General features: G+C 44.6%; 2 protein-coding genes across 2 annotated transcripts in view; both read left to right on the top strand.

Moving 5' to 3' along the window:
• The window catches only part of LOC142576295 (putative oxidoreductase TM_0325), a 389,068-nt gene that overhangs the window by 260,296 nt on the left and 112,903 nt on the right, over nucleotides 1-15,869 (top strand). The gene's annotated exons all lie outside the window — the stretch shown is intronic.
• LOC142573826 (putative oxidoreductase TM_0325) overlaps nucleotides 1-15,869 on the top strand; it is a 76,313-nt gene that overhangs the window by 34,248 nt on the left and 26,196 nt on the right. Inside the window, exons 3-6 of the mRNA XM_075683067.1 lie at nucleotides 6,414-6,506; nucleotides 8,426-8,564; nucleotides 8,924-8,964; nucleotides 11,807-11,876. Of these exons, the coding sequence (XP_075539182.1) occupies nucleotides 6,414-6,506; nucleotides 8,426-8,564; nucleotides 8,924-8,964; nucleotides 11,807-11,876 (343 nt within the window). The remainder of the gene's footprint in view (nucleotides 1-6,413; nucleotides 6,507-8,425; nucleotides 8,565-8,923; nucleotides 8,965-11,806; nucleotides 11,877-15,869) is intronic.

Raw genomic sequence — 15,869 nt, 5'->3', positions numbered from 1 at the left:
GTTGGTTATATTCGGCACATTTCTCTATCACTTGATTGATAGTGTGAATATGGTCTATTGTTGAGTAGCCTTTACGGAATCCTGTCTGGTCCTTTGGTTGACAGAAGTCTAAGGTGTTCCTGATTCTATTTGTGATTACCTTAGTAAATACTTTGTAGGCAACGGACAGTAAGCTGATCGGTCTATAATTTTTCAAGTCTTTGGCGTCCCCTTTCTTATGAATTAGGATTATGTTGGCGTTCTTCCAAGATTCCGGTACGCTTGAGGTTATGAGGCATTGCGTATACAGGGTGGCCAGTTTCTCTAGAACAATCTGACCACCATCCTTCAAGTCTTTGGCGTCCCCTTTCTTATGGATTAGGATTATGTTGGCGTTCTTCCAAGATTCCGGTACGCTTGAGGTTATGAGGCATTGCGTATACAGGGTGGCCAGTTTCTCTAGAACAATCTGACCACCATCCTTCAACAAATCTGCTGTTACCTGATCCTCCCCAGCTGCCTTCCCCCTTTGCATAGCTCCTAAGGCTTTCTTTACTTCTTCTGGCGTTACCTGTGGGATTTCGAATTCCTCTAGGCTATTCTGTCTTCCACTATTGTCGTGGGTGCCACTGGTACTGTATAAATCTCTATAGAACTCCTCAGCCACTTGAACTATCTCATCCATATTAGTAACGATATTGCCGGCTTTGTCTCTTAACGCACACATCTGATTCTTGCCTATTCCTAGTTTCTTCTTCACTGTTTTTAGGCTTCCTCCGTTCCTGAGAGCCTGTTCAATTCTATCCATATTATAGTTACTGATGTCCGCTGTCTTACGCTTGTTGATTAACTTAGAAAGTTCTGCCAGTTCTATTCTAGCTGTAGAGTTAGAGGCTTTCATACATTGGCGTTTCTTGATCAGATCTTTCGTCTCCTGCGATAGCTTACTGGTTTCCTGTCTAACGGCGTTACCACCGACTTCTATTGCGCACTCCTTAATGATGCCCATGAGATAGTCGTTCATTGCTTCAACACTAAGGTCCTCTTCCTGAGTTAAAGCCGAATACCTGTTCTGTAGCTTGATCCGGAATTCCTCTAATTTCCCTCTTATCGCTAACTCATTGATTGGCTTCTTGTGTACCAGTTTCTTCCGGTTCCTCCTCAAGTCTAGGCTAATTCGAGTTCTTACCATCCTATGGTCACTGCAGCGTACCTTGCCGAGCACGTCTACATCTTGTATGATGCCAGGGTTCGCGCACAGTATGAAGTCGATTTCATTTCTAGTCTCACCATTCGGGCTCCTCCACGTCCACTTTCGATTAACCCGCTTGCGGAAAAAGGTGTTCATTATCCGCATATTATTCTGTTCTGCAAACTCTACTAATAATTCTCCTCTACTATTCCTAGAGCCTATGCCATATTCCCCCACTGACTTGTCTCCAGCCTGCTTCTTGTCTACCCTGGCATTGAAGTCGCCCATCAGTATAGTGTATTTTGTTTTGACTTTACCCATCGCCAATTCCACGTCTTCATAAAAGCTTTCGACTTCCTGGTCATCATGACTGCATGTAGGGGCATAGACTTGTACCACCTTCAATTTGTACCTCTTATTAAGTTTCACAACAAGACCTGCCACCCTCTCGTTAATGCTATAGAATTCCTGTATGTTACCAGCTATTTCCTTATTAATCAGGAATCCGACTCCTAGTTCTCGTCTCTCCGCTAAGCCCCGGTAACACAGTACATGCCCGCTTTTTAGCACTGTATATGCTTCTTTTGTCCTCCTAACCTCACTTAGCCCTATTATATCCCATTTAGTACCCTCTAATTCCTCCAATAACACTGCTAGACTCGCCTCACTAGACAGCGTTCTAACGTTAAACGTTGCCAAGTTCAGATTCCAATGGCGGCCTGTCCGGAGCCAGGTATTCTTAGCACCCTCTGCAGCGTCACAGATCTGACCGCCGCCGTGGTCAGTTGCTTCGCGGCTGCTGGGGACTGAGGGCCGGGGTTTGATTGTTGGCGACGTGCGCATAAGCTCATGGAGGGTAGTGCACGAAAAAGACATACAAAGAAGGAAATAGTAAATTGGGAAAGGCACCTTCCTGTTTCACATATTCCGTCTATGCCCGTGGATTTTGCATATAGCTAGTCGTATGCATGCACAATGAACCAACTACCTGAAACCAAAGCTTCTTTCCTACTGAAGTCGCCAAGGCACGTTAAAGTAAGAAAAATTATCGCGCTTCACGGAATCTTGTCGTCGTTGCATTCGCTTACGTGTAAATAAGCAGAAGTCTAACCAATCACCCAAAGGTTTCGTTATTACGACAACGTCCGCGACGCTGTTAGCCAAAAATATTACCAGCCTTAAAACATGCGTGGTTAAATTCAGCAACACGACCGCCGATCACGGCCACCAAATTCTCAGATCGCGATACAAACGCCAACAAAACTTGTCTTATTATGAACATACGCAATTATACGATTACCTTGGATATTGCGGTTACGTAAACAAAGCGCCAACAGCACACGTACCGAAGTTTAAGCGACAAGGTTATCACTACGAGCGCGTGATAGAAACAGTAAACTGAGAAAAGGTTTCACTGTTACGTACTAAAAAATACGGGCATGTGCGTATGAGCAATTAAGTCGGTGCAAACGTTTCGTTTCTCAGAGATAGCTGAGGAGTACACTTAATTTATGTCACCCCCATACTCGGGCATCCGATCAGCTAATCTAACTTTACGCAGTTGTACGATTGCTCTCGCAATCGCGGTTCCTCAAACAAAAAGCAAACGAGCGCTCAAGGAAGGCCATTCCGGGCAGTGCGTGTCCGGAATAGTTGTTATTAATTATAATAACTTCGTTATTCGCCACTGTTCAGGAAAGACACTACTACTCTCGCGGACCCATTCTGGGGGCAACATAGGAGCTAACGGTTCTAAAGTGTCGCACTGAAAAAATTTTTTTACCGGATCTCAGCGCTGCGCAGAAAGAAATATAGGACAGAGTATACTCGGAAGTTTGGGGAAAAGCAGTACGATGCAACCAAACGCAGCACAACGGATGATCAATCGATGATTGATGTTAACCTCGCCGCAAACCATGGGGATGTACAATGAGGGCGAGTGCGGCGGCACCAACTTGCGACACCAAGCTCAGCGTTACCCTACAATGCCCCTGATTCGATTACACGCAGACACGACGACCCTTTAGTGTAAAATATTGCAGGGCTGCTATTAGAAAAATACTGACTTCATGATCTGTCACTTCTTGATAGGCGTAAGCCGTACAGGCGTCCGCGGAGGTGGAGCTCGAAAGCGCACGACAAAAACGTTCACCTGGAACTGACAAACGTTCCCTCTGGAAGTCATGAGCACTTGACGCAACCACCACCTTCAGAGAAAATGCGCAGATTGAGCTCGGCGCGCACCACCCCCCAAACATTCCGAGCCTACAGAGAAGGGCGAAGAAATCCAATAAAACGGCGGCGTTACGTCGTGCGACCCAATACGCGCAAATCAGCACAAAGCGTGCATGCAACAGCTGACAGTGGCGATTCAACTGGGTAAAGGGAACCACTACTCTATTCTACAGCAGCGATTACCACCGGTGCAAATGTTGCAGCACCCGGCTTTCTCGACATGCTCGGACAGCGTACGACATGATTTACTGAGTCACGCCTTGCGGTAGGTGGCAATGCGTGGTAAAGCGCAGTTGTTCCGGCGTTCTGCCTACCGCTTTGTGACGTTTCCTCCCGATATGATTGTGCAGTTTCGGTCGTTAATTCCAGCTTCTCCCTTTATCGGCTGCATTAGCAGTTTGATCCTGAGTGCCGCAGCTTCATATTGCTGGCTGACATGTTGCGAAACCACGCGAAAGGCGTCGCCTTGAACAACGTAAATGCACTTGTCGAAACGTTGGCTCCCGCTTTTACCTGGTTCTCGTTGTGGTCATCATCTTGAATTTCCATTTCCCATACGTCGCCTTGAAGAATACAAGTCCCCTTGTCGAAACGTTGGCTCCCGCTTATACCTTGTTCTCTCTTTGCCCATTGGCCGATATGTTGTCTTTTTGGAAGAGCGTGCGCAGAAGACAGCAGTAGAATACACTTAACATTCCGGGATATGATAACGTACTAGGTGTTGGATTGTGTGTGTTGATTCCACATATGTCCAGTATGGGACATCTCGTTGGAAAAATCTTTCGGACATCCATAGGAATAAAATTCTGCAATTCGTTTAGATCCCAGAAATTCAATCGTGTGGATGACCGAAGGATATGTTGAATAGGACATAGCGAAATTAATGTCCTCATCTTAGCCACTGGCCGTCCTAAGCGGGACTTGGACGTTCGGATCTAACCGAGATGCCCGAACATATTCGTGGTCCTTCGAGTATCGCGACAACTAGCTCTTTCGATTGACATCGAGGGATACACGGCGCTTGCATAGTCCGTTGGCAATCCTGTCCGCTAAACGTCGCGACGACTTTCTGGCGATAGGTTGTCATATACAAAGAATGCGTACCTAAGTCAATATTCACTCACCGTGGAGGATTTGTTGTTATATCCACCAAATGACAACGAGTGTCGTGTTATCGCGGCGGCGCAAGATGGCTGACACACGATTGCCCTTGGATGGCCTTCGTTCCTGCCCGCTGAACGGAACACCTTTCTCCGGTGCTGTGCTGTTCCACGATGTTGTGCGCACGTGGTTGGACAACTCCGACTGAAGAAGTAGAGTGCTAGCTCCGCTACCCTCTGCACTGTTGCTTCCTGTTCTCTGTGAAGTTGTGTTACCAGTGGCAGAAATTCGTTGATGTCAAAGAGATTGATTAAGAGCTGCACATACCAAGTGATTCAAATTCTCATGGACGAGGTTCATGCCACATCGGCGTATACCTCGTCACACATACTCACGTGACCAAAGTTGGTCTGACCGCTGGTTGTGAACTCTCAGTGACACAAGCTGGAGACAAAGCGATTAGGCAAAACGTCTCCTGAAAGTGCCTGAAGTTTGCGCCGAATGCTAATCGCATTAAAGTGAACTTACGGAAGCAGGATGTTCAATAGGATCAATCAACTTGAGACCATGGACATTGCAGTGACACAAGTTGTCCGGAAAATCTTTCGATAGAAAGTTCCTTGAAAGCGCACAAAACTCCCCAAGAATTATAATCACTCGGCCAACATCAGCCACCTAGGTCATCGTAGATTCGCACTTCAGTGCCCGATGGGCTCAGAACAGAATGGTCAGGCTCTATATTATTTCAAGCCTCATGAATTAAATGAAAACAACGTGACTATTTACGCTCAATTCCGGTGTAACTGCTGAGTTATCCCTGCATCACCTGGCTTGTTTGCCGGGCTATGAGAAGCGGTATTACTGCAATAATGACAATGAAATTTAGTGGCAATTTAATGGGTTGCAAATACACAGCACCATTTCCTTTGTGCGATGGATTGAGCTCCTTATGAACCCTAAAGTAATATTTGTTAAAGTAATTGTTATCGCAGCTTGATGACAGCGTAACACTTACTTTACGTGAGTATTATCGATCGTTTTACCATTTGACTGTTCCCCAAGATATTCCCCCAAGTTAACATGACGGTACATTAGAAATTTTATCATGCTGAGAGGTATGCGGTTATTTAGCATCCTAAATTTAGAGACTACAGTACATTAGAGAGAGCAGATATTTCTTCCACCATCTATTTCGCAGCAAATCATTTGGTGTAACCATTGCATGTTAACTTATCTAAGTTGTCAACAGTGGTAGAATGATTGGCGTCTTTCTAGCTAACGCTATATCACAAGAGCACTTGAATTCGTGAGGGTAATAACCACTCCCCGACGAAGACAAGTTTCCTTCTCGAAACGTTAACTCCTGTTGCCTCCCTTATTCTACCAGTGCGGATCATATTCTCCATTCGACCAAATACTTGGTCAAATGGAGAGTAAAAGTCTTATCACTCTCCGTTATTTCATAACCACCATAGTGCCCATTATTCTTGTTTTGGCGTGGAGCTCCATGAGTCGCTGTAGGTAAATCTGTTTGAAAGAAGATGCGCGTTGACGTGAATTACTGAAATCTATATAGCACACAGCTTCACAGGAAGTTGTGCAGGGCAGTGACGATGAACAAAGGGCGTAAAGTGTACGCCTTTCACTCGACGCAATGTTGTAAGACAGGTTTCTTTTCGAAAAGTTGTCCCCAATCCGAGGCACCCCTTAACCGACCAATACTCATAGTAATAGAACTGTGCATGTTACAAAAATCGAGCGCTTTTATTATAAATGTTTTTTGCAGTGTAATCTGGTTATTCTAGGTAGCTGACGGGTACGCACTTCTGCGCGAGCACTGGTCAGTTTACAATATTACATTAATACTACTATACATTATGAGTAATTTGCTTTTAAATCTTTACAGGTGCTTGTAGTACCCGGTGACGTAAACGTGGAAAAGGACATCGCAGATGTGGTGCAGAAAACAGCGAAGCACTTCGGACAAATTGATATCCTCGTGAGTTCTGTGCTCCGCTAATAGCGAAGGCTGCTACCTTTAAGCTGTCATTGTCTCTTAGGAAGTGCAAGATGGTGCAAATCTCGGAACAACTATGGTAAAGAGACAGTTCGTTTCCATGAACGTGGTTCGATTGTAAGTTTAATGTATGTTGGCAAAAAAAAAACCCTAGGCGACTTAAGGACCACCATCGTGGTATAAAATACTGCTCTCAGTTTGTACTTATTTTGACGACTCAGGGATAAGTGGAGCATTTAACGATACCGTCCTGAGTATTTTTGGAAATCCCCTTCTCCAATCTGCTTTTGTTTTTGTATTTTTGTTTATTTACATTTATTACGCAGCATAGCTCAGGCCCAACCAGGAGAGACTAGATACAATACAAGGGCAGTTTTGTCCAAGAATAAGCCAACAGAACATACCAATAAAGAATCTTAATAAACGCAAATCAAATGTACAAAGTCTGCATTGCGCATACATCAACGATAAGTAATGTACGCTGGAATGAAAACAACATATCAACATCGGCAACCAAGTGGAGGACAGCGAGGAGCAGGTCAAAAACACCAAAAGAAAAGCAAACATTGCATATTGGAAAGACTTACACAATAAAGTGTTTCCATTTCTGTAGCAAAATTTGGCGGACCAAACATTTTAGCTGGGAAGAAATTGCAATCAGCAATAATAGCTCTAGGCAAGAAACTGTGCTGAAATCCTTCAGCAAGTGCAAATGTGGGAATTATTAAGTGTCCTTAATAGTGTCCGAAATAGCTTTCTCCTGACGAAGAAATCAATTGTCATTCTCCTGTCACTTTGTCGGAACTTTCACTTCCCAAAAATGTCTTGGACAACTGTAAATCATGTACCCTAAAGAATAGCACGATGGTTGTTTTTGCAGTTTCGTCCAACTCTGTCGTGAATTACCATTTTTTTCTCTTTCTACAAAATTTCCTGCACATAGCTGGTCCTCCAAGAAGTGATTTCTTTGGCAGTGTGCATGTTCATTTCTGGAGAATGGCAGCTCATTTTAAAGATAAGGGCATCGATACGAAGAGTATGCATTTTTCATGGTCCCTTCCCTAATTGCGCATAGTAACGTCTAAGGGCCGGCTACGCTGTGTGCTGCCCACAAGCTTTGCGAGAAGTACACCTTCGCCAGACTAGAATGGTTTTCGGAACAAATGTCTAGGGGCAAAGAGAGGAGGAAGGACGTTAGTGTGGAATGTCCTGACTACCATGCAGCGAATACAAATAGTCTAAATATAATTAGGTATACTGCTTTGTGGCAACGATCCAGCATATACATATTTTCTCGTGGTAGCGGCAGTGTGCTGAAAGGTAGAAAGCATGCGTAGTACAACAATAAACTAAATAATTTATGGGGCGAACTTGTGTCTCCAAGGAGTACAACCTCGGCGGCGCTGAGAACATCAAGGTTGAACGTCATTCATCGGATCGAATACCCGCCCTCTCGTTCCCTCGTTATCTTTAACCGCCAGCCGAATCTCGTAGCATGCGCACAAAACCTATCTGACGAGCCCGTCTGCCTAGAAATAACAAGAGCTCTCAGGAAGCATGGACAATCGGAAATCACGAGCCCATCGTCGCGTTTTAATAAAAGCACGATGACGACTCGGCGATGAAGGCTGGCTGTAAAATCTAGGAGCACAGTCTACAGTACTTACTTCGATAATTACGCCTGAGCACCGTGTTATAATGTGATCACTCAGATCGCCGCTAATAACCTTTCACTTAAATAAGCGTGTTGAATGCATATGCCAAATAACGCAACACCTGCACGATGATCATTATGAATTGACATTGAAGATGCCACCTTTTATCTGTGTAATCTTCGACGAAAGAGTGCAGTGACCCTTACGCTATAATGTTGCCGTTTTACTGCGTTCTTTTTATTGCAGGTGAACAATGCTGGTATTCCCATGCGAGGATGCATTCAAAGTGCCTCAATGGAAGACTTTAATAGAGTGTGGCAGACGAACTTTCTCGGCCCGCTCTGCATGATCAAAAATGCTGTGCCCTACTTGCGTCTAACCAAAGGTGAAATTTTAATTGTATTCAACCGTGTGCTACCGCTTTGCGACATTGTTAGTTCGCCACGCACAAGGCCATATCCTGGAGGTGAGGAGTTTGCATTATACTCATAGCTGTTTACTTCGGCAACCTATTCTAAATCCTCCCAATTATGAATACAGTATTATTGCTTTATATTACTGTAATTACCGTGCTTTCACGCAAAGCTATGTGCGGCAGTGTCTTCAAGCATTTGGCTGCAGTATTGTTCCTGGTTGGAGGGGGACCATAACGAACACTGAGAGCAACGATGTACGGCGTCCAAGGCTAGCATTGTGTTTTAAGTCATCAGTGACTGATTATATCCTAATTGTTTTCTTTTCCAGGTAGCATCGTGAATGTTTCCAGTGTCGCAGGGCTTACTGCGGTGAGTAAAATATGGAGCACTAACACAGCTTTATGCTTGTATATGGGCCATGTACTCATCGCTATCGCAGCTCTTGTGAACATTGCCGCCCGTGGCGGACACATTGTCAATTACTTTTGAGCCAAACGACAATCCATCGAGGCAATACAGGGGGTTCAGAGAGATTAGCCTGTTTCATATAGTTGCAAAACTTCGCAGTTCTCAAAGGACCATCTTTACTTTCAATATAATAGAAAGCCTACCACCTGCAAACATCATTGCGAGTTGAAAGAAATAACGAGCTTGAATGCCTCGTTAGTGGAGCTTTCAGAGCACAAATGTTTTAGAGTTTCTCATGTAACTCTTTTTCGAGGTCCTAATGCATTTAACACAAATGAAAGACTTTTGACGTACTGTCAATAACCAAGTATATGCCCGATGTCATCACATACATAATGATGAGTAGCCAGGTGTCGCTCCCCTGTGCAAACAATCAATGTATTTTTATATCCAGGAACATACAAAAATGAAAAAAAATAATGTGGGACCTATAGCCTAATGTGGCTAGTTGCCGGTTCAATGGGATATATCTAAAGATACGTCGTTCAGCTCGGAAAACAATACAAATTATTCACAAAACAAGTAGAAATTTAAATCGCGTCTCCGACATATATGAGAGAGAGAGAGAGAGACTTGACAGGAAAACATTTTAAGGAGGGATCGTCAGAGCCCTTAAGTGCAGGACCGCGCTAGCCTCTGCCGGCTTCTTGACCTGGCTAATTAATGAATTTAGTCCTGCCATCATAGCTTAAATATCTTGAATGGATGAAACAAAGACTTGAATGCTAGTCCGCAATTATGTGCAGTATTCTTTCAAGTTGTATAAGATTTCAAATTCTCGCTCCAATAAATTCTCATATTCTTTCGCGATAGTGACTATGACGTTTCGACAAAGTCAAATTCGCATTCGTGCCATGTCGCTTATTATGTGTAAGAAAAAACATCCCCTTAAAAGGAAGACGAGACTTCCTAATAATAATGCCACTGAGTGAAACAGCTATTTTGTATTTGCGTATTATCCGAAGAAAAAAAATACATACACGCGTAAGGATTGAAGAATTTGAACGTTAGATTGATTGTGGCCTATAACGCCCAATCTTGGCTTTGGCATCGTTCTCGATAAATTAGATCACTAGTGTACATCAAACCTTAAGAACGTCGAGCACAGCTCAGGAAGTGACTTGATGACAAGCGCACTGAACGAAGTATAGCATGCAATAAATACTCAATCCTTATTAGACCAAGTACCCACATGCTACCATTGTACATAAATTGTGTACTTCCACACGCAAGTGTAAACTGTAATAAAAAAGCACGCCTAAATATTTAAAGGAGGAATTGTTGAATAGGAATATTCTGTTTAACGATACGTTAGGAACAGTACCACTAATGTCTTTTTTGCGAGAGAGAAAAGCGATGCATTTCGTGTTTGCACAGTTTGTAGTCAACTAATTTTTGGCAAACCATGCCGAAAAGCAGGTCAAACCAGCCATGATATCATTTCGGAGAGATTAAACGGAGTGTCCTGTAAAAATTAAAGTGTTATCGTTGCCGCACAGTATTACTTTCGAGCGTGGTGGGGCATGTCAGAAATTGCAGAATATAGAACGACAAGAACATAGGGCATAAAACTGAGCCTTGCAGCAGGCCACGCCGCGTACAGCTGTGAGTTAAATTAGTGCGAGCAATGTTTACCCCTTGTTTTGGTGCTCACGCTTACCTGGAAAAGAACTCTACTTGATGCCATGTACTGCAATTTTTCCAGGAAAGTGGAATGAACACCAAATGCTTCCTCATTATGTGAAATGAATCATATTACTTTGTTCCTTTCGGTAAAAAGGAAATAAATTTTAGGATAAAATTTTAGGATAAAATTTTAGGAAATAAATTTTAGCCACACTACTCGCTAGACGGTGCACAAACTGGTCCACGAGGACTTTACTCCACAAAGCCGCTTGACACGAAGTGAGGCTCTCCAGCGTCTGCGCATTGCACGCGCACGAGACGCAGACAAGCTCAAGGGAAAGCTGCGAAGGCAGTCCTCCGCCTCTCGACGCTTTTGAACATGTGCCTTGCACTTCTATACAGAAGGACTTGCCTCGTCGCTGCTAAGTGCATATGCGCAGCAACCATGATCGCCATAGTTTACACAACCATGGGATCGCACCATGCTTTGCTTTTCCTCTCCAAGAGTGCACGTTCGACATTTCGTGCGAATAGTTATTCGCAACTTTCTTGCTTACTAGGCGTATACCAACATTAATTTGAAGTTTTGAAATGAGGAAAAACTCATTGAGACCCCTTGGGCATACTACACACAGCTTTCTTTCACATATGAACAGTAGCAATTTGCTCACGTGAGATTTAAAATGATGCAATGGCTGTTTTTTATTATTGCCGTGCCGTGAGAACAATTTGAGTGCCTAAAGAAACATTAAGCAAACGTTTTGTATTCTCTAGTTTTTCCACCGCCCACTCAATGAAGGCTAATGCGCATCATATGGCTTTCTACCAACTATACTGCTCATTGCGGATCGCCGACAGATGTTGCGCGGCACCTGATCGCTGCTACTGTCACCTCACAACTTTCAATGCTCTTGTAGCTTATGTGTGCCATAAACTCCTGATAGCGAATGAACTACAACATTATAATGTGCGTCTGTGCTTCATGCTAATAATACCTGTCACCCCAACCACTCCTATTATGACAACGAAGTCCATTTTTACAATTCAGCAGGCTACAACTAATATATATCACTATGCTTTGGGCAAGCAATATTAATTCAAGCACCTCTCCAAACAGATTCAGTCCATCGTGCCTTACGCGGTCGCCAAAGCAGCATTGGACCACCTGACTCGATGTGCTGCACTGGGTGAGTGCCCTGTAGGGGCTGGTAGAAATATACAGGACAACACGTAGCGAGTGACAGGCCAAAGCAAGCAAGCCAACCCTATACATGCTCAGTGTCCGTGAAATCATATTTCTATACCCTCTCATAGAATGTGCTGGCAGCCCGGTGCACTAAAGATTAGACCATAATCGCACGTATGCTGCTACCGCGCCAATGGCAACTACCTCTTTGAGGGGATCGCCGCGTGAGTCACATTGCGTAGAGCTAATGCGCTACAGCACATACGAGTTTACTTTGCGCCCCAAGCGCAGAAATTAAATGGGCACAAAAAAAGGCATTTCATTCTCTGCTTCGCGAAAGCTTCGCTTAAATAGATTTTGAAATGTATGTTGGATCTGAATAATTATATTAGTTTTATTGTATATGGAACACTGTGTTTACAGAACACTTCAAAAGGTGTCTGATACATTTTATTGTTCGAAGAAGTCTAATTTTTTGCATTTGAAAATATTTGATTCAGACAATCTTGGTTAACCACGTTTACTTTATGTTCCTTTATGTATTATCGACGTGAGTTTACATCGTGCGGAGGTAATATGGGACTCGCACAAAGCCGACAGCTTTATTTTGCAGTCATGAGACCTTGATTTTCGGCAGGCATGGCGAGTGGTAGAGACAGCTAGCCTCTTGCAGCATGTCGCCTGGGCATCTGCGTGTTTGTAGGTTTCGTGCAATCTTTCCAGCATTCCTTTTCTTCTGATTTATATGCTGCGTGCCACACTGCAATTGATCTTGCTGAGTGGCGCTATTGCTACATTCAGACAAACGTTCCAGCGCTCCCCTCAGACAGATCAATGACATTGGCCAATGGCGATTGTCACAGCGGATGACTATGAACTAGATGGCCATCGGGCAGTGTCACACACCTATTGCGACAGTTGACTGCAATAGCTTCAATTCGCAACTCGCAGAGTTTTTGGAATGTGTAGAGCGCACTTGCGGGGGGGAGGGGGGCTAGTTATTCGTTTTCTGCAATCATAACCATCAGCACTCATTGGAGCTGCGCCGCTTGCCTATAGCTGTGTAAATAGATAACAGTAGTCATGTTTATGCATAGAATAGTGACTTGCCGAGCAACAATGAGTTGACCCGAGCATACGACAGAATACTATCACTCTTGCAAATACACACTTCTGCTATGCTAGATGAAAACGCGAATCATTACACCAGTGTAGTACATCGCAGCATACTGGGCTTATTAGTTTGGATGCCTTTCATTCGTGCAGTTTGGTCTGTCAGAATCCGTAGAAGCGTAGCTACTGTTGTAAAGGTCTCTTGCCGTCATTGCTTTTGCATTGTAGTAGCTAACAATCGAGGAGATCGTATCACAAGTGCTGATGCACGCCAACGGATGCAACTGATCGTGTTGAAGGGAATCAATTATTTGTTTGCAGAGCCGTAATCTGGCAGTGAAACGCTACGTGTATGTCCGAAGAACCTGTAGCACTGTTCAGCCGGCCCACGAAGCGTTTCTAATAGCATCCTATTACCACACGCACGTCCGTCCTTCATGATAGGGGCACGAACTCGTTATTGCTCAATATGCACAAGGAGGCGTCAGCGCATTTTTCATTTATTAAAGAGAGTATCTTTCCAGAAGCGCTCCTCTATCTGTTGCTTGGGCAATCATTGGCGAGGGTGTTTGCTCAATCTTTTTCCTGTTAATTCGCTGTGCAGATACATAGAGAACATAGTCCTGCGAATAGTGTGACCTTGTTTATAAAAATTGTATGGCGTTGCCTTAGCTGCACTGCTGCTGGCAATGACGCCGTCCATGCTTTCTTCTTCGCTTTCTCCCAACTACATTTTGTTGACGCATGCTCCAAAAATTCTATACATATGTGTTGTTTATGACTCATCATCACCACTCTCACGTCTTCGACTGTTGCGCCTTTGACAATATATTAAGGAGCGTCATGACCAACAAGCGTGTGAAAACATAACGGCATCTTGAGAAGAACAACATCGATGCAATGCACATAAATTCCTTTTGGTCCGGTAAAATTGTAATGTCTTGTCTTCTGAAATGCACGCACAGATGGCGCCGCTCCCAGAATCTGTGTGGAGCCCGGAATCAGCACTAAATGCGAAGAGCTGTTTTTGCGCGATAGCACCGTGGTCGGGGTGTCCGACTGTTTCAGTGCAGATCGTTGCACTATATAATCCAGGGGTGGTGGTTGAGTACAAAGATTCTTTTTTTTTCTTGCCTCATGGAAGTGCCGTATATCAGGATGCGGAGGCAGTCTGATGACAACGAATGACGTCGATGACAACAACCATCGTCGTTATGCAGCGTAATGGAATGGACAGACGACTGGATGGTCCGAGAGCTCAAATTGAGTTTGCAGGATTCAACAACTGTCGCAGCAAAATGATTTTGTTTTATTTAGGGCATCAGCTAGGGTCGTCATTTCTCATTGGCTCAATGAGACGTGCACGAAGAGCAGTTTCCACGGAAGTAAGTCTCACCATCTGACCTACTTAAAACATTCTACATGTAAATGAGCTCTTATACGGGACAAGCAGGGCATATTGGACGAATTTTGTTGTTCGTAGCTGGTTCCCGGACGCCGACGTACGCCACAACATCCGTAGAATGTTGCAGGTGTGCTGGGGCCCTGTGGTATGGTATGGTAAAACGTTAATAAGTCCTGTAGATCGTGGTTCTTCACGAAACGGGCCGCTCCCACGTGGGAACCTGAAGGTCGAGCCTCTCGGCCGCATTGTGGGCCTGCTGGACCGCCCAGAGTTGGTCAGTCATTACAGGGCCACAGAGAACCGCTTCCCATCTGGCCGAGCTGTTCACGATGATAGAGCGTGACCGGGCACACCGCCAGAGCATGTGGTCAAACGCGGATATTGCTCCACAATCGCGGCAGGTAGCATTGGTGTAAGTATCCGAATAGATCTTATGTAAGAGCGATGGATTGGGATACGTATTCGTTTGTAGTAGATGGAGCGTTAATGTTTGAGCTTTATTGAGCCGCGGATGAGGAACGAAGCAGGTTCTACGGCTGAGATAGTAGTGTGTTTAGTAATCTCGTCTTAGGTGGAGGGCGTGTCCCTGTTATCTGGGGAGTCGGCTTCCGCTTGGTCGAGGGTAGCGCGCTTGGCAACTTCACGCGCAGCCCTGTGAGCCGACTCGTTAAAGTTGGAAGGAGCACCCTTGATGTTACCCTGACGTGCGGGAATCCAATAAATGAAATGGTGCGTAATTACATTGCCCCCAAGAAGTCTGAGGCCCTGTTTGGAAACGGTGCCTTTTTCAAATGCTCTGACTGCAGACCTTGAATCACTATAGATTACATCCCGTGAGTTATCCAGTAGGGCTAGTGCATCAGACATTTGTTCAGCTATTTCGGAGTCTCTCGTTAGAACCGAGACAGCTTTGGTGATTCCTTGCAAACCATCGATAGTGACGATGGCGAACGCCCGACGTCCCTTACAAGAAGTGGCATCCACAAAGCTGACCTGTTGCTGATCACTATGTATTTGCCTAAAGAGGTTGGACACCCTTGCCCTCATATTGCCGCGATTACGATTGGGGTGCATGTTCCTAGGTATGGGCACGACCGTAATGTTCTCTTGAATCGACGGAGGAACGTCAGAGAACTCCTCCGCTACTCTATCTGGGTGATATCTGAGTTCCTGCAAGATGGACCTCCTTGCCTCCGTCAGGCGAGTTAGCTGTGCGCGCTCGTGGGCCTCTGCAATCTCTTCCAGAGAATTATGAATGCCAAGTTGCCTTAAGCGCTCTGCACATGTGTATACGAGTAACCCGAAAACCCGCTTAGTAATCTTCCTAAGCTGTGCATTCATTTTATCCCGCTCTGTCCATTTCCATCAATGCATGGCTGCCACGTATGTAAACTGGCACAGAACGAAGGCATGCATTAGTCGAATGAGGTTATCCTACTTGAGTCCATGATGCCCATTTGATACCCTCCGAACTAA

Source organism: Dermacentor variabilis, chromosome 3 (genome assembly GCF_050947875.1).
Source record: "Dermacentor variabilis isolate Ectoservices chromosome 3, ASM5094787v1, whole genome shotgun sequence".
Classification (NCBI taxonomy): domain Eukaryota; kingdom Metazoa; phylum Arthropoda; class Arachnida; order Ixodida; family Ixodidae; genus Dermacentor; species Dermacentor variabilis.
Note: the sequence above shows the minus strand (reverse complement) of the source record. Positions and strands in the feature narration are given on the sequence as shown.